General features: G+C 47.4%; 6 protein-coding genes and 1 pseudogene across 10 annotated transcripts in view; 4 read left to right on the top strand and 3 right to left on the bottom strand.

Moving 5' to 3' along the window:
• H257_05417 overlaps window positions 1–4,544 on the bottom strand; it is a 7,634-nt gene extending 3,090 nt beyond the window's left edge. For both annotated transcript variants that reach the window (XM_009830290.1, XM_009830291.1), the window contains exons 1-5: window positions 3,277–4,544; window positions 2,312–2,524; window positions 1,572–1,700; window positions 358–598; window positions 177–272 (exon numbers count right to left, since the gene is read on the bottom strand). In XM_009830290.1, the coding sequence (XP_009828592.1) occupies window positions 177–272; window positions 358–598; window positions 1,572–1,700; window positions 2,312–2,524; window positions 3,277–4,539 (1,942 nt within the window). In that variant the 5' untranslated portion in view covers window positions 4,540–4,544. The remainder of the gene's footprint in view (window positions 1–176; window positions 273–357; window positions 599–1,571; window positions 1,701–2,311; window positions 2,525–3,276) is intronic.
• A 371-nt stretch (window positions 4,545–4,915) lies between these two features.
• Window positions 4,916–8,055, top strand: H257_05415 (hypothetical protein). 3 transcript variants are annotated; one of them, XM_009830288.1, is made up of 10 exons: window positions 4,916–5,043; window positions 5,091–5,142; window positions 5,200–5,450; window positions 5,512–5,656; window positions 5,737–5,788; window positions 6,421–6,517; window positions 6,591–6,739; window positions 6,785–7,169; window positions 7,497–7,615; window positions 7,698–8,055. In XM_009830288.1, exons 2-10 carry the CDS (start codon window positions 5,093–5,095, stop codon window positions 7,962–7,964), a joined length of 1,515 nt encoding a protein of 504 aa, XP_009828590.1. In that variant the 5' UTR covers window positions 4,916–5,043; window positions 5,091–5,092; the 3' UTR covers window positions 7,965–8,055. The 3 variants fall into 3 exon arrangements, with proteins under 3 accessions (XP_009828590.1, XP_009828591.1, XP_009828589.1); XM_009830289.1 differs by having other exon boundaries at window positions 6,785–7,367; XM_009830287.1 differs by having other exon boundaries at window positions 4,916–5,142.
• H257_05416 lies at window positions 6,067–6,142 on the bottom strand (annotated as a pseudogene). Its single transcript has one exon. The product of its transcript is annotated as a tRNA-OTHER (tRNA).
• Window positions 8,056–9,104: 1,049 nt separating the features above from the next.
• Window positions 9,105–11,057, bottom strand: H257_05414 (hypothetical protein; the record flags this gene model as incomplete). The annotated part of the gene is made up of 1 exon (XM_009830286.1): window positions 9,105–11,057. One exon carries the CDS (start codon window positions 11,055–11,057, stop codon window positions 9,105–9,107), a length of 1,953 nt encoding a protein of 650 aa, XP_009828588.1.
• Window positions 11,058–12,454: 1,397 nt separating this feature from the next.
• Window positions 12,455–13,458, top strand: H257_05413 (hypothetical protein; the record flags this gene model as incomplete). Its single annotated transcript, XM_009830285.1, has 4 exons — window positions 12,455–12,796; window positions 12,910–13,005; window positions 13,102–13,168; window positions 13,235–13,458. The coding sequence occupies 4 exons, from the start codon at window positions 12,455–12,457 to the stop codon at window positions 13,456–13,458; spliced, it is 729 nt and encodes a 242-aa protein (XP_009828587.1).
• Window positions 13,459–15,098: 1,640 nt separating this feature from the next.
• H257_05412 (hypothetical protein) lies at window positions 15,099–17,004 on the top strand (the record flags this gene model as incomplete). Its single annotated transcript, XM_009830284.1, has 3 exons — window positions 15,099–15,172; window positions 16,210–16,357; window positions 16,414–17,004. The coding sequence occupies 3 exons, from the start codon at window positions 15,099–15,101 to the stop codon at window positions 17,002–17,004; spliced, it is 813 nt and encodes a 270-aa protein (XP_009828586.1).
• Window positions 17,005–17,222: 218 nt separating this feature from the next.
• Window positions 17,223–17,618, top strand: H257_05411 (hypothetical protein; the record flags this gene model as incomplete). Its single annotated transcript, XM_009830283.1, has 1 exon — window positions 17,223–17,618. One exon carries the CDS (start codon window positions 17,223–17,225, stop codon window positions 17,616–17,618), a length of 396 nt encoding a protein of 131 aa, XP_009828585.1.
• Between the last annotated feature and the right edge of the window lie 332 nt (window positions 17,619–17,950).

Genomic DNA, 17,950 nt, shown 5'->3' with positions numbered 1-17,950 from the left:
CATACATATATATATATATATACCTACGCACGTAAGAAGGATAACAATTGAACCCTGACCCTCAATTGACAATATATGCTCATTTCGCAGTAATAAAGATAACATTAAAAACCGACACATTCGACATCTATTTTGCAAGAATATAAAGATAATTATCCCGTCATTTGTTTCTATACCTTTTTTGACGTCGTCGAGTTCCCAGATGGACGGGGCCAACGAATGCGACAGGTTTTCATACACGAGTGGGTCCGCCGCAATGCGTTTAAACTCGTCTATATAAAAATTAGAAAAAATATATTTAAAAAAATAAAAAAATAACACCGACACAAAAACAGTGGAGCTTAGGACTTAACGAACCGAGCTTGGCCATAGTGACGGCGTCGACGGCGTTGGCGTCCTTGAAACCATCCACGCCTTGGTTGTACAGTTCGTCCACCTTGCGGAAGTGCACCACGTCCACATATGTTTTGAAGACGGATTTCACCACGCGCTGCTTGACGGTGGCGCGCAAAGGCACGGCGCGGAAGATGCCTGTAACTTGGATCTTGTCGCCCGGCCGGACGTCGTCCACGAGGTCGTCAAAGCAAAACAGCATCACCTATTGTGCTTTCGAGTGAAATTTCATTGTGTTGTGGTTTCTCGTTGGTATTGAAATCGATTGGATTGGCTACCTCCGATGAACTCAAAATTATTAGCCAATCAAAACCTTGTAAATGAAATTCAACCAATCAGATCGATTGTGGATCGGTTTGGTTGGCTCGATTATTCGATTGCACCCCCTCCCCAAATTTGTATCAAATCGACAATACCAAGAATAGTAATAACTTTGTATTCTAGTGAATAAAACTCGAAAACAACAATACCGCCACCATAAATATATATATATATATATATATATATATGGACGCTGCGACGGGGGGTGGAATACTATGATTTTATTCATGTGGTGTTTATTCTAAACTGGAGCGAAACATCAACACAACCAAATACATGTACACAAGAAGCGACAGAAATATTGAGCCAATCAGATTGCAGAAAACCATCGTCAACATCGAATTCGTATGTGTGACTCGTTCATAAGTATGATTGATTCGCATCACCACAGGGCATTTTTTTACATACAAAATTCAGTAGACAAAAAATCGATCGATGGATTTGGCGAATCATCTAAATTACGGGTAAAAAAACAATATTAATATTGTTGTGAATAGAGCACCATATGGACAATACAATGGGTGGAACTATTATTTTATTCATGTGGTATATATATTTATATATATACAACCATAAACAAAATGGACACCAACATTAGGAGATGATACAAATAGAGGATTGGTAGATAGGTGAATGTTGCAATCCTTGGGATATTATTTCACTACGACGTATGAAGCCCAAAGCAGGGCAACAAAGCAATAGAATTTCCGATTGCATCGAATAAATATAAGATATTTCTAAAAACATCGATTATTATATTTATCATAAAGTAATAAAAAAAGATACTTCTAAAACTTGGATTGTTGAGCTCACAGTAAAGAAATCCAAATAATAAAAGGCATATTATTTTAGTATACCGTGTACGGGGTCTCGCCTTCGGGAATGGCGTCGGGGGTTTCTTGCATCTTGACGAGCTGTTTGTCTGTAAACGCACATCGATTGTGCATGATTTCCATCGAGTTGCGCGACTGGCAGTTGGTGCAAATCTATTGAAAAATAATAATAACATTTTAATACGAAGTCTCAAACCATTTCTATATATATATATACATTTATCCGTCAATATGGACTTTCAACAAATGCATATTTCGAATGTTCTAGCCAATCAAAGCAAGCACTCATGCAAATGTTCAGCCAATCGTTGATCAACATTGTGTTTTGACCACGTCGCCGTTTTTGGCCAAATATATATACAACAACTAAAAACAATACAAATTGGCCCTAAATGTGTATAACCCATCCTTCCATCATACATAAAATAAGAAGAAGCTTCAACACTTTGGACTCGAATATTCTAAACTGGAACGATATGGAGAATAAATAACCAAATAAATGTACACAAGAATCATCGGCAGAAGGATTGAGCCAATCAGATTGCAGGAAACCATCATTAATGTCCAACTTGAGTGTAACTTCCATTGGTGTGATACCAATCGCCACAGGACAACTTTTAATATACAAAGAATTGATCGATGATGGATTTGGCGATTCAGCACAAAAGTCAGCCAAATTTTGGGTCAAAGGACAATATTGATTGTCGAAAATCAACAAAAACCCAGTAAATTGAGCAAAATATCTATCTATATTTACGACATACCGACGGTTCGTCGATCCGACCGCGGTCCAACTCGACTTGGACGTCTGTATGACAGGTGGTACATCTAAAAAAGGCCATTTTCAGGTCTGGAATCACCGCCGAGCACCGCGTGATCATGCCCTGGAGGGACACGAGCTGATCAATGTCGCTTGGGTTGAGGTTGCGCATCGCCTGGACTTCCTTCAGATTGAACGGGCGCACTTGAATGCGAGCCTAATATAAGTGGGTGAATTCAAAACTGGAGCAATTTCTATTTATATGTACTTTTGACACTACCAAACAATGTACTACATACAGAAGAACAAGAACGAGTTGGTCAATCACTAGACCATTCTTTTTTATATTTCTTTTATATACGAAATTCCATACAAAAACAATCGATATATCGATGGAAAATCCAACCAAATCGGCACAAAATATTTTTTTTTAAAATAAAGAAGATTTTAAATGTGGTGCGATAGTAGAAATTAAAAAACTTTGTTTTTTTATGCTACAGGTGGAGGTTGATCCTGCATTATTTCGACATTTATTCTGGTTTTTAGGCTCACTTTTGGCTGAAATATGGACAATCATACAAACATCATCCATCGTCTTCCCATAGGTGTAGTAGGCCATGTGTTCGAGTTGTGGATTCAGTAGTACTCGAATCGAATCACGAATGTGTCGACGCTATTGGCCAAAAATCCAATTTTGAGTAGATTTGATTGGCTCTTACAGAAAGGGGGACAAGTATATTCAACCAATCAGAACTCGATCGTGATTCAATATTGATTCGACAAACCACACGCGAGTTTTAAACGTTTTTAGCAAATTCACATCTTATATATACATATATATATATATATACATATATATTCACGATATAAATAAGTAATACATATATATATATACACATATATATTCACGAAATAAATTATATATATATATACATATACATTCACGATATATACATATACACTTTGTACCGCGTCGGGTTCGTGGGGGAACATGGTTTGGTACGCTTCTTGGACGACCATATCGAGAATACGCACGAGCACTTGAGGAAAATGAAGCAGCTGGGTGTACAAGCCCTTGGTGTCATCCTGAAAATGGAGCAAATGCTGGCAATCCAAGTTGAACACGCCGTCCTGGGTCAACTGGATCTGCCGAAGCACCTTGCGGTAGTAGCTCTCGTCCGCGCCGGCCAGTTGCGCGGGAACAAACTCATGGAGAAACGTCCTAAAGACGCGCATGCTGTCGGCCACGTTGACGTTGGTTCCCCACACGACCGCGTTCGAGTACGACTGCTCGGCGGTGGGCGGCGCGGCCATGTCGACGTCTTCCGCGGGACGAAGGCTGGCGCTGGCCGAGCCGGGGGACGCCGGCGCGGCGGGGAGGTGCGGGTGGCGACCCGACATGGGCGACGACGGCGGGCTGTCAGCAGTTGGAGCGATGACCCGGAAGGGAGCTGCTGGCAGGTCCAAGCGGACCTGGGACCGACCCAGATCCCCTCGAGGAAGCGGCCGGTTCAACCCGACGTTGATGTCGCCCTCCGAGTACCGCCCTAGGTACCGCGGCATGGGCGTCGCATCGATGGACGCTGAGAAATCTTGTGGCGTGTAGTGAGGATGGTGATCCGCGGTGGCTGAAATCGACACGGACGGTTGGGAGAACGAAGATGGCGACGGTGGGGTCGCGGGAGCGTTGCGCATGATGGCGGCATGGTGCTGCTGCTGAGTTGATTCCAAAGGAGAGAGTGGGCTCGACGGTGGGGTGTCTGGAACAGCCAGAGCCGGACGCAACGGACTCGAAGGCGGCGTATTGGGAACACCGCCCAGGGCTGGTCGTAATGGACTCGACGCCGGTGTCGATGGAAGTGGTAGAGTGTTCACGTGTGCTTCAGTCGCCCCAATCGGACTTGATGGAGGTGTATGGGGAACACCAGTCAGTACTGGTCGTAAAGGGCTCGACGGCGGTATCGACGGAAGTGGAAGCGTGTTCACTTCGACTTCATTGGACGCAATCGGACTGGACGGCGATGTGTGTGGAACACCAGCCAGGGCTGGTCGTAAAGGGCTCGACGGTGTCGATGGGAGCGGAAGTGTGTTCACTTCGGCTTCATTCGACGGAATCGGGCTGGATGGTGGTGTGTGCGGAAGCGGCAAGGTGCTTGGCACATCCTCTGGCAGCGGACTTGATGGCGGCGGCGTCGACGGCGGCAGTGGTGGTGTGGTGCCCGTACCGTCCATGGCACTTATTGTGGAATATCCTTATCCGGATAGCCATCTTCCCGCCAAATTATTTGTCCGGTAAATACCCGACAATATACCCGACAGACAGACAGATTGCCTCATTTTCAAAATCGGACAAGGGACGACGACGGGAAGATTGCGCGCGGAAGGGAGTTGCAAGTTGCAGCAATGACATGGCACAAGAATGAATGGAACATGCATGTAAGTCTGGCGAAAGCGAGGAAAGGTGCATAACGTGACAACGTTCGTGCCTCGTAGATGTGCATGTGGTGTCGGGCGTGTACTGTATTCACAAACCAACCCCGCGCCAGAAAGTGCGCATGGTCACCAAGGGCTAAATAACTTGTAGCCATCGATTGCATGAACGGGTTCCATGAATGAACCGTACGTGTCATGTGACGAATGACGAGAGATCTGTTTAGGGTTCCATTAGAGAATACCATCCCAAGATCCAAGATGGAGGCACGCAATCATGCAGAGTTATATTTAGTTGTGCTTCGGGTGAGTTGGATTGGCGTCCGTCATTTCCACATTCAAGTCGTCGCTAGCCATGGTGCCTGAGAAACAATGGCGTGACAAGGGGGATATGATGGACAAGCGGTACGTCCTCCATGTCCATATGTCGTTGTGGCGAGTGTCTCCATGCTGCATCTGTAGGACGGCACGCAAGGTCCACGGCGCGGATTTCCGAGCAGTGATCTCACAGTTGCGACGCGACTTGGCCAGTCCAAAGAACCAAGAACATTCCGACGACGACGGACCAGAATCATCTTCCGAATTGGGTGGCATGCAAGTGTTCATCCGCAAGCGGCCGATGCTCGCCCACGAGCCGAAAAAAAAGGAGTACGACGTCGTCTCGTGTGCCGGGAACCGTACGATTGTCGTGCACGACTGTCAAATGTATGCGGGTATGTGTATCTCTCGTATCCCGTCGATCATTTCCATATCCTCATTGCTCATGCTTGGCAGACATGAAGCGCAAGTTCATCGACAGCCACGTCCACACGTTCTCAAAGGTCTTTTCAGAAACGGCGACCACGGACGACGTGTTTGATCACGTGGCGAAGCCCCTCGTGGGCCATGCCATCGCCGGCGGCAAGTCTGTCATCATGATGTAAGTACGGCGCCAATTGTTGTCCTTGAAACCCAGAAGCCACGTATGTGTACTTTGATTTCTAATTGGTGGTGCTATAGGTATGGACAGACCGGGTCGGGCAAAACGCACACCATGTCGGGATTGCACGAGGTATATTGAAAAATATTTTTGTTTGTGGTTGTTATATTTGTAATATTTTTTAAAATGATTTTAATTGTTATTTGTAAAGAGTTGTTATTTGTAAAGAGTTGTTATTTGTAAAGCGTATATCATATATATGTGCCTAGAGATGGACTTGAACCAGATTCTCAGTCTTTTACGCTACCCAACACATCAATTACTCATAGTTTCCCTGGTTGTCGCTGCCAATAATGAGATATTTTTGTATATTTATTCATAATTTAAGTACATAATATATATATATATGTCTCAAGGCGGACTCGACCCACCGACACAAAATGATTTTTTTCAGTCTTTTACTCTAACCAACGGAGCTATTATTTATTTATTGCTCATAGTTTTCCTGGATTTTGCTATTTTGCTGGCAGCAATGAGATAGTTTGTATATTTTTGAAAGATTTAATTGTTATTTAAATATATATATATATATATATATATATATATATATATCACCGAAACAAGCGACGTTTCAGTCTGTTACTTTACCAATGGCATAGCTTCCCTGGTTGTTTCTGGCAGCTATGAGAATATTTGCTACACGATTCTCTCTGCAATGTCTGTCTATGGATACTTTGATCAAATGGCTGGACGTTTTCTTGTAGCACATGGCAGACATGCTCTTTCCAACCAACAACAAAGCAACGTCCAGTCAAATCGTGGTGGTGACCGCCGTGGAGATTGCAGGCGCGAAATGTGTTGGTAGTACATATACCAGGAACTTTGTTTTGATTTCGTTGTTTAAGTGGTGGTATTTTTTGCTGTTGTTGGTTAGATCTGCTGCGTCGGCGGCAAAAGGTGCTCGTGTGCGACGACGAAGCAGGCAACAGCCGGCTCTTGAACGTCGTGGAGCGGGACGTGTCTTCCGCGGCAGCGCTGCTGTCGACGATCCAAGATGCTCTGGACATGCGCGCCACCGAAGCCGTACGTTGATCGTCGCTACTCTCATTCTGAATGGACATGGAGTAGACGGCGGTGAATGCCGTGTCGTCTCGGTCGCATTTCCTCTGCTCCATCACGATCAAGGACGCCGCCAGCAGCAGTAGTAGCCACAGTCGGTCGTCGTTGAAACAACCGCCGCGACCGTCGGGGGGCGTGCTCACCCTGCTGGACCTCGCAGGCAGCGAGCGCAACGAAGATTCGTTCCACCACTCGGCCGACCGACGTCGAGAGACCATTGAAATCAATTCAAGCCACCTCGCCCTCAAGCAGTGCGTGCGGGCGCTTGGCACGGAGGACGCCAACGGGTTCGTGCCGTATCGGCAGTCCATCTTGACGCAACTGCTCAAACACTCGCTGTGGGCCAAAGGCTCCCGCGCTGCAGTCATTGCCACCGTCTCCCCCATCGCCACCGGTACGTACGTACGCTAACGTTAACAACGTGTTCTATTGTCCTTGAACCGATAATTTGGATTTGTGTGTGCTGATGGAATACTGTACTTGTACTAGTATGTAAAACGGTGTGCTGTGGGGATGGCAATCACACTAATCGAAGTTACACACTAATTGGAGGTTGAAGATGGTTTCCTGCAATCTGTTTGCCGATTCTTGTGTACGCCCCAGTTTTTTTTAGTTTAGAATACACATTACAACAATATCTGGACTTGTTTCTTGTGCTATGATCATGACGTACTAGTGTACGTGGTTATCCCTGGCTCATACAGTGTATGTCGTTCTTTAGATACCGAGCACACATTGCATACGTTGCAATACGCGGCCATGATGTTGTCGGACGACAAGGGACTCATTCGCAAAGACAAAGTCGAAGTGCCCACGGCGTCGGAAGAATCCAAAGCCAAGGTATGACTACAAACAACTTGACATCACATTTCCCTATTGAAACATAAGCATGTGTTGATGTTGTATTTCGCATTATTGTTAGGCCATCAAGGACTGGGACGTGGAAGAGGTAGCGATGTGGTGGTCAGCGTTGAAGCGCGGATTGTACGCGAAATACACGGCGAATGTCAAGTCGATTGACGGCAAGCAGCTGCTTCGTCTGGGGCTGCCACGCGTGATTCAGCTGTGCAACAACAACGCGATCGACGGAGACGCCGTGTTCAAGTGCTTGCAAAAGGAAAAAGCCACCGACGACAGGGCCGACAAGGAACGGCGCGCGCGCAACACTGCTGTCCGCAAAAACAAATAGCACCCAAACTTCCAACCAATATTGATCTTTTTCGGGCTCGAATGTAATCTCTTGTAAACTTATTGTTTGACAGAAAATACACCGAGCTACTTATGGTGTTTCTACTATATTTTACCATATATATATATGGTAAAATTTAGTAGAAATATGGCATATATATATATATATATATATATATATGGTAAAATATAGTAGCCAAAAGTATATATATGCAAGATAAAAATATATACAACTATTAATACTGGTACGGCTGCTCCAGGGGTTTTTTGCGCGAGAATGCTTGCTTTCGTCGAATCTGTTGTCATTTACGATCAACAACCATCTCAAATGGACGCCCCCTTTCGAGACCTTTTTCGACGTTAATGCGATGTTTGTACCACCACCAAACCAAGTACCGCGATTGTCCTTTCAACCTAAATTCGGTATTTTCGGTAGATTCGACAAACGACGTGATAATCTACCTGAAATCGCCGAGACGTCGTCTTACTTAACTAAATATACTCCCTGTGAATCGTGCTGGATACAATATTGACTGTAAACTGTTTGTGAAATGGAGAAACTTGGCAATGCACCAGATACGCCTACGATTTGATTGGTCGAAAGGTTTGTATTCGACAATTTCATTGGCTACTTCGGTGCGTCGATTACTGCGTCGATTCGATTGGCCATTTCGAAATCGAATTACCAACATTGTCAAATCAGTCTAATTTGGAATTCCGAGTCCAAATCTAATGGACTTGACCAATGTATTTGAAAATGTCCTAGCCAATTATAGTGAAATTGATTGGAATAGTTTCGCCAAACAGTTTGGCCCAGTCAAAATGTTCATCTTCAAATATGTCTATCATACATTGTATAAGCTTAAAATCTGACTCAAATCTATTCTGTCAAGTAAATTTTCGGCGAAAAGGACAAAAATACCATGTGTGATTGATTGGGAGAGAATTAATATTATTCAACATATTATGCTTTGCCTCGATTTTCGGGCAATAGTATCAAAAGTCGAGTACTTTTCAGATTCGGGTAAAATCTGAAATATCGGCTCCTCGTATCAGAACAACTTGCGCCGACGACGATCGATAATTAAATATTTTAAGTGCTACTACTAGATATTCATTCCTATTTTTGCTGTACGTGAGGTTATACCCGTGGGGAGCATCCGCGTCCTCCAAGCACCGCTGCGCACGACCATGTCGAGTACATGAGGAGGGTACTGGTCACAAGCAGCAGCGTGAGCCCCCCCACCCCCCCCACCACGACAGCCGTCCACCCGAGCACCCGACTGCGGCCGCCGCCCCGCCGCCACACTTGGGCTTCGATTTTCGAGCCAGGGAGCCACACTAGACTAAGCAGCACCCCAAACCCGCCCAGAGGGCTGAGACAGATCAAGTCGCCGATTTGCATTTCGACATTAGTGACCGTTGTCGGCTGCGCGTCGAACCGTTCCAGCACCGCACGTTGGACCGAGCTAAACGCGGCCGTGGCCACAGGCATAGCCATCAGCTGCATGGACATGGCGAGGCTCGCCATCGTAGCTTCATAACCCATGGGAGCCAACTCCACCACGGGCAACATGCTGACGAGGTGGCGGATACCGTGGGGAATCTGCACGAGTACGAGCACACCGTACCAGAACCATGGCGCCCGACACGTTCCGTACACAGTGTACGAGGCATGCAACGTTCCCAAGACGCCAATAGCCAGGGTGGTCGATGTCATGGCAAGCTTCCAAGTCGGCTTCGTGGAGCCGCCGCAGGATGTTATTCCAAAGATGGCCATGGCTATAGCAAACACAACGGCGCCGAGTACAACGACGACAAGAACAAGACGATGGTCGTGGGGATGGGGGATGGTCGTGCCTCCAGTGCGTAGCCACGTCTGTTCGACATTTACATCGAGCACGCGGCGCTTGAATTGAGAGGTGCCGCCGCTGCCGACGTGGACGGCGAATGACGACACGAACGAAAAAAGCAGGAAGGACAAGATGGCTTTGGATTGCAGGCATGTCCACAGCGCCAGGATGCGATCCAACACGGAAGAAGGAGGGGGGGAGGAGGATGGAAGGGGGGGTGGTGGTGGTGGGGGGGTGTAGAGGAACCACACAAACAACGTCGACACGGCCGAGAGCATGGCCAGGCTGTAGAGAAACCCGAGGTAGGTTGGGTCATGGGGCGTCCACTGCGTGGAGACGGACCCCTCAAGCACCCCCACGTACACTTGGGACAGCGCCAATCCGATACCCTTGGACGCCATGACGATGGATTGAGTCTTTCCTCGGGAATGGAGAGGTTCCCGCTGGGCGAGTTCCACCATGAGCCCATCCCCAGCGACGTCAGTTAATGTTACGCCTAGGCTTGCCACGAGCATGAGGACAAGGGACGCCTCGTGGAGGGCGGAGGTTGAAAGCAGGATGGCAGACAAGAGAAACGATAGGAATGCGACGGACCACCCGATCAACATGTACGGCTTTCGATGGGAGCTGTAGAGGGGACACAGGTCGCTCAACACGCCAAAGAAGAAGCGAATGGATGCGGGAAACAGCATCACGGGTGACCACACCCCGAATATCGGGGAAAACAACGGACCCAGCAGCGGCGCCACGGTCGCCACGCGGACGTCCGAGGACAAGATCGTGGAGGGAAGCGCGCCGAGCATAAACCCCACGAAAAGCGAGCCGAGCACAAGACCACAGTGGGATCGATCCCAGAGCGAGATGGCACCGCCTGGACGCAACGCGCCGTCGCTATTGCCTTGATTGCAGTGGAGGCGATCGTAAAGATGACGCATGGTAGCACTTGGCGTGTTGCTGGTGGGAACACCAACGATATCTCCATGGGACGGCCGGTCTCCTTCTAAAGGTCGGAGGAGTAAATCACTCACCTCTTTGGTGGGTGTGAACGGGAAGAAAGGCGTCCACGTTGGCATCGACACGTCTCGACATTCAGACGGTGGCGGCGACTGCGCTGGCAGCACTGCACGGGATGTTTGTACATCCACGTAGGTGGGAGACGGGGCTGCATACGTGCTTTCCATCCCACCAAGGTGTTTCCCAGGCTGGTGGATGCGCTTCGTGAGCTGACCCACGCCCAGCATGTTGAGGCAGAAAATGGGCAGAGATTCAGTGGAATTTCAGCCAATCGGAGCTCGTCATTTGAGTACTTACAAAAGCCAAGTGAGAGTACACTGTAACGGAGATGGTCTTACTTCGAAGTAACGTTAATTAAAAACACAAACATGAAGCTTCATTCACAAATCGATCTGAAATACACTTCGTAGTAGGTCAATACAATTTGACCTATTTCAGATCGATTTAACGTTACAGTGGAATTCAAAACTTGCGAACCAAATACTAGTAACAAGGTGAAACAGTTTTAAAACCAACTGTTTCTCCTTAGGAATTCTGCATATGAACAGTCCAAGCATCGTAATTTATGTCTACTCATGTCATTACGTTAGAACGTTAGGTACAGTATGCGTCATCGCATCATCAGACGTAACTTATCCAAGGAACTACCGTATTCTGCACCATGAAATACAAAACGCGAATATAATTCTATAATTCAATACTATCTTGAATCAATTATTCCATTCGAATATTTAAATAAATTCTTTAAATTTAATTTCATGCCATTCCGTGACCTGTTTACAGTTAGTTAACTACCATCCATTCCAAGCAATTTTGAACAATTTGCACACTAACATAAAATGCCAATGTATGACATACAACTTTCATTTGATTTTGAAAAATGGGATATATCTCCGCCCTTGCTTTATAATTTTCGAATTCTAAAAAGTCTTAAAGGTAGAGAATTCCCTGGTGAACACTCCACGATTAATAGTAAGGTCTTCTGGTATCGGACAAGGCTTGGATTCGAGCGACATGGAGAATGTATCGACACAACCAAATGTACTGTACAGTACAGGAGAAACGGCAGATGTATTTAGCCAATCAGATTGCAGGAAATCATCGTCAACGTCGAATTAGTGTATGACTACAATATACTTCGTAGTACTACAGTACTGCGAAACGTTAGTATTATACAAAATTCAGTGTAAAGAATCGATCGATAGATTTGGCGATTCACTACAAAAATCCAAATATTGGCTGATATTAACTGTAAATTGAATGCTAGTACCAGTATCCAACCTTTCGATACACAGTAAATTCAGCACCTGCACCCAGACAAATTCTGGTAGGACAATATTTGACTGTTGTCAAGTGGGCGCAGTTTGTACGGTGTTGCGGTGTTGTGTCACCCTCACTTCTGAGGGTATATCCGCTTCGGTACCTGGCCAATCAGGGACCACCTCATAGCTAGTCAGTAGGGTGTGGGAAGCCCCAACACCACTCATCTTAATCCACTCTTCATTTCTTCCTGTCGTGCGTCTTGTCCTCCTGAACATTTCGCTCTACTTGGTCGTTACCCTCGGACTCGTTGACCCACCTTCCTCTTAAGTGCTTGGGCCTACTTTGCCCCGCTGAACAGGTTATGAGCCCTCACTCAACTTCTGGGCCGCTGTACAATGAACCTCTCCTGGACGACCACAATCGTACGTTCCTTGAATGGAAACCGCTGTTTATCAGACAGACTGATGGCCATCAGTTTACTCAGTTCTATATCAACAAGGCTTATATGCCTTCTGATCTTGAGCGGTCTATTTTGAGCATTCTCGACAACGACGCTCAAGTCGTCAAGTTGAAGCACCTTGAGCTGTACCATGACGATCCCGACTTGTCTGAGGACGGCCTCGCAGTGCGGCACAAGGTTATCGCTGACCACGTCCAATCAGTGAAGAGCGCACTGGCGCTGACGTTCCTTAATTCCTCCATGGTGGACTCCCTGTGGAAGATATACTCCAACATCGCTTGTCCCTTTACTCTTTATGAGTCTAGTGTGTCACGATTTGAAAATAATCCTCTGACTAGCGACCATACGGTACGTAGCCGTACACCGCGGCGGTGACGACCACAATCGCACTTGGCGCGATGAAGGCTATCGAGGCCACAGCCGCCGAAGCATTTCACCGACATCCTAATCTGGTAGTCCATGTCGCACTCAAGTTACGCCCAACTCCGCTAGTCATTCCGACTGTCCTCATGTTCCGTCATCAATTGTCATCGAGAAGGGTGTCGTAGCGCCCAACTCCGGTGATCATGTCGATACCCCAGGTGGTTTGCATCGTAGCTGCCGTCACGTTGATTTGTCATCTGATATCGTTATTGCCCTTGTGTGCACTGCCTCCGTGTTACTTATCAATCGTGCTGGTAGTCTGTCCTGTCGTGACGCTGTTGATCGTGGTGCTACTCTTAACCGTCGTGACCAGGCTCCAATTGGCACCCGCTACAGGGCGCACAATCCCCTGCTACATGGTCGACTTGGTCATGTGGTTACTACTCCACCTACACCTCCCAGTTCTAGTCGTCGTGTGGACCGAGATGAACATCACCGACCCTCGAAGCGTGTACTCCACCACCGCCGCATCCCCAGTGTGACGCCGGCGCCCCACATTCCATTTTTGACCAAGTTATTCCTCCCACCGCTTGTGCGGATATGACAACTGATCGTCATCCGGATGCATCGACGCTAATCCATGTGGTCGTGGCTGCAAACAACCAGTGTGCCTATACTTCTAGCCCTGGAAATCGTGATATCCCCTCCTCCGCGGTCTACCCCCTGGCAAGTTTGTTGCTCTTTCTGAGCACACAGGCGCTCGTGCACCGCGTACCAGGATTATTTTTTCTCCTAAACCTATGTGCCTTTCGCGCTATCGCTTACTGTTGGCCACTGGGGTCAAAGCTCCCCGTAGTTGGATAATTCTCCATTTCTATGGAAAGGCTTATGTCTGCCACCGACATCACGCTTCCCATACGTTCGCGGGCCACCCATTACAAAGGCACAACCATCTGTATGATGTCTACGAGACATTTCACGTCGCATCAATGTCGATGTTCAAATCCGACATTGTGGCCCTCGATCACACTCAACCCACCGATATCGGTACGCTACAAAGTGATAATGCCAATGAATACGCGAAATTAGCGCGTATTATTATGCCGAAGTACCAAACTCGAGTTACGTTTTCGAACGCATAGCCCCCCACTCAAAACGCAGTGGCCGAGCACCGTATCGGCCTCGTCGTCCGAAAGATGCGAGCTCTGCTAATCGAGAACTCACTTCCGAAGTTCCTCTGGGCTACTGCCCTTGAGTATGCCTAACAGCCTCATGGCTCCTGAACATTACCCCGTCAATATCCAACAACGGGAAGTCTCCATACTTCAAAGTGTTTAATACACACCCAGCTTTGAGCTATATATAAACCATTGGTTGCACCGCATTTGTCCATATACAAATTGCTGCACATCCCTCGAAGCTCGACCCACGAGCACTGAAAGCCATGTTTATTGGCCTGCCCGGCAATCGCAAGGGTTATACGATGATGAATTTGCATTCACATGCGCGAACATATTCGCGGGATGTCATGTTTGGGAGTCTGACAATTCCCCGCCGTTAATTCCATTAATGCGGCTGCCGACTAACGAAGACGGGTGGCTAGCGACCCCAACCCAACTTCGTTCCCACCCTCGAACCTAACGCTCCACTCCCCCCACTGCATTCCATCCTGGATGATGCCCCAACATTTATGTTCTGGGTCAGCCGGTGGCAGCATTGCCCCCCGTACATACATCGTTGGTGGTTGCCCCAAGTGATTTATTCATCAAGCACACATCCATCTCAGTCTATACAGCTATGGACAACTACTAACACTTCACCTGTTTCAAGGACTTGTACGGCTTTTTCCGTCGTCGAGCCCTCCATTCGACCCCACTCATTTCACACTGGCCAGTCATTTTGTCCCGAGGTTATCCTCCCATCCCCCACAGTTGTATCATCAACCAACAGTCACACTTCTGTCCTTCGACTCTAAGCTGTGTACTGTCACGACGCCACCGTTGACACACCAATGCGTTGAGCTCTAACAACAATGTTAGCACCCATCGCTTCAAGATTGAAATCTGGATGTGTATCATCCCACTGTGTACCAGATTGTCTGGACTCATTAAGTGTATATACTCTTCTGGCTGAACGCGCCATTTCAAAAACGAATCCTGACCCTCAGGACTGGCGAGAAGCCATGGGTCGTGATGACCACCAAAAGTGGCTTGATGCCGCCAAGGACGAGTACAATTCTCTGTTGTCTAACGGGACGTACGAACTCGTTCGTCGTGACCCCACTCTGACAGTCCTTCGATGTCGTTGGGTCTTTCGTATCAAGCCTGGGGGTATATATAAGGCACGCCTTGTAGTCAAGGGATTTATGCAACAACATGGTGTCGATATATGCACCAGTCGTGCGACTCGAAGTACTACGATTTCTCTTTGCCCTTGTCGCGAATATATAATTTGGAATGCCACCAAATGGACGTGAAAATAGCCTTCTTACAGTAGTCGAGAGCATCCACGACCCTTTTTGTGCTTGTATTTGAGGTTCTAAGAACAAATATATGCAATTCAGTAGGCATACGCAGTTTTTCTCAGTGAATTCGATTCTGCCATTCAAATACCTTGATTTCACTTTACTTTTCGAGTAATGGTCGAAATACCTTTCAAATGTCGCATGCAAAAATCGCATAACATTATACTTCGAAGTATATTGTAACCTTGAGTTGTAACGGTTACACAATTATTTAAAATGGTCAAATCAAATACAGAACTTAAGTGTAAAAGAATGCTCTATTAAAATGAAAACTGTTAAGAAGATATTAATATTTTTAATAAAAAAAATAGAATTGGTCGTGGATGGTCTCGACCACTGTTAAATGGCACCATCCATGGGCTGTTAAATGGCACCATGGGCTGTGACGTCTATATGGAACAACCCCCTGGATCGTTGATTGATCTGATGTCTCGCCGTGACTTCGTATGTCATCTCAAAAAGAGCTTATATGGCCTCAAACAGGCCCCACATTTGTGGTACTGGACATTCGTAGAGTTTATGCTCGCACATGGCTTCTCACGCCTTCACAAAGACCGTTGTGTCTTCCTCAAGATTGATCAGTTTATATGTTCACGATTTACTCATCGTCGCACCGACTATGTCGCTTGTTTCCTCCATGAAATAGTCATTGAGCAATCGCTTCAAGATGCCGGACCTTGGTTGGCAAGTCGAACGAATCTCCTCCATCAACGTTGATATTCTGCCACTGTAGTCGAACCCGTTGCTACTCCGTACTACTCCGGAACAGCAAAGGGACTATCTGGGAGCTCCGGGAGATATTGTCAAACGAGCAGTCACGATATGAGCAAGCCCTGTTCAACGAAAAACGTCGCCAGGTAGACCTGGAACAGTCGATGCAAGGGCAATTCATGTCCGTGACCCAGGAACATGTCCTGGTGAACGAAGCCCGGAAATATCTGGAAAAAGGAAGGAGTGCGAACGAACACTACAGCACCGACTAGAAGAAGCGCGAGCTCTCGTGGACGCTAACACTGCTCTGCTCCGGGACGAGAAAGTCCGTCTGCGACAAGAGAAGGCGGCTTATGAATCAAATATTCATCGGGCTTACGAGGAATTGGAACCTCAAAGCACACAAATACAAGTGGAACGGAGTGTATTGGACCTACAACAACAAGCCCATCGCTTAAGAAACTTTTTCCCGGAAGCTCTCGGTGCGACATCGGTACCATCCTGCGAGAGCTCTCCCTCAACATGCTCCACGGTCCCGATGGACGCTCATATACCAGCCCCGGGATCTTATCCATCCACACCACGAACGTCGGACTTGCCGCTGATTTGCGGAGACCCGAATGATGAAACGAAATCAGGCGAAGCGATCTGCGGGAGATGTGCAATACCAGTCCTTCCGGGAACACTCATCCCCGCGAGGAGTGTTCCCGGAAGGACTGATATTGCACTCGCTGCCGTTGTCAGGGGCACGCTCTATTGGAATGTGGGCTTCCCCGGCCGGATGTTCCTGGTGGACAAGATGCCTGTTATACTTGCGGGGAACTTGGCCATTTTAGCTCGGGATGTCCGGTAACTACGGAGCGTCACTCGACGCCTCAGCACGGCCTGGATCCTCTTCAGTCCGGAGAACATTCGGAGACCAACAGAGGCAATGTGCCCGGAATGAATCACTGTCCGGGGAGCTGACAATGAGAGTTTGGCCGTCAGAGTCTAGCCACCGGAAGTGGCGAGAAACTCACAAAGCGCACGAAAATTACCTCCGACAATGACGAATGGCAACAAGAACGAAACATGGAAGAAACTCCTCCGGGACAACTTCCTGGAGCGCAACGGAAAACCCCAGAACCCCACCAGATCCTGAACCAAAGCACGATTACCAACGGGATTCAGCACCTCCCGGACATCGATTACAAGACCTTCAGCAGCGGGATTCAGCACCTCCCAGACGACGATTACAAGACCTTCAGTAGCGGGATTCAGCACCTCCCAGATGATGACAACGGGATTCAGCACCTCCCAGGCGACAATTACAAGACCTACGGGATTCAGCATCTCCCAGATGAAGACAACGGGATTCAGCACCTCCCGGACAACGATTACAAAACCTACATCCGCGTGATACAGAACATCCTGGTGGGAGCGAAGAAGATTGGTTACGCGGTTACAAGTACCAACAGCGGGATTTAATAACTCCCGGGCAACCAAGAATGAACCTTGAAGTCTCCCGGAATCCTAGTGGACCTCCGAAAGAGACCTTGGTATCCTGGACGCCTTGCCCACGGGACGAGATTTTGTCCCCCGACCCCCGAACGGCATCTGGACGATTTGTCTTCGCCGGAGCTCAGACTTAAGAAGGGGAGAATGTCACGGGGTGGGATTCGGACGTTCCGGATCTCCCGATCAGACTCCGGATCTCAGGGACCTAGATTATCTATTAGTCTACCTCTTCTCCTGAGCTAAATCTACTAAATCGACTTTACATTTTGCCTCGAAGCTCACACTTGGAGCGTGTTCTCTCT

This window comes from Aphanomyces astaci (assembly GCF_000520075.1).
Source record: "Aphanomyces astaci strain APO3 unplaced genomic scaffold supercont1.10, whole genome shotgun sequence".
Lineage (NCBI taxonomy): Eukaryota > Oomycota > Saprolegniomycetes > Saprolegniales > Verrucalvaceae > Aphanomyces > Aphanomyces astaci.
Note: the sequence above shows the minus strand (reverse complement) of the source record. Positions and strands in the feature narration are given on the sequence as shown.

Coding starts and splice junctions, on each gene's coding strand:
- H257_05415 (XM_009830288.1), top strand. CDS start 5,093: ATGGTGCCTGAGAAACAATGGCGTGACAAGGGGGATATGATGGACAAG. Junction 6,740..6,784: donor ACATGCGCGCCACCGAAGCC/GTACGTTGATCG, acceptor GACATGGAGTAG/ACGGCGGTGAATGCCGTGTC. Junction 7,170..7,496: donor CGTCTCCCCCATCGCCACCG/GTACGTACGTAC, acceptor GTCGTTCTTTAG/ATACCGAGCACACATTGCAT.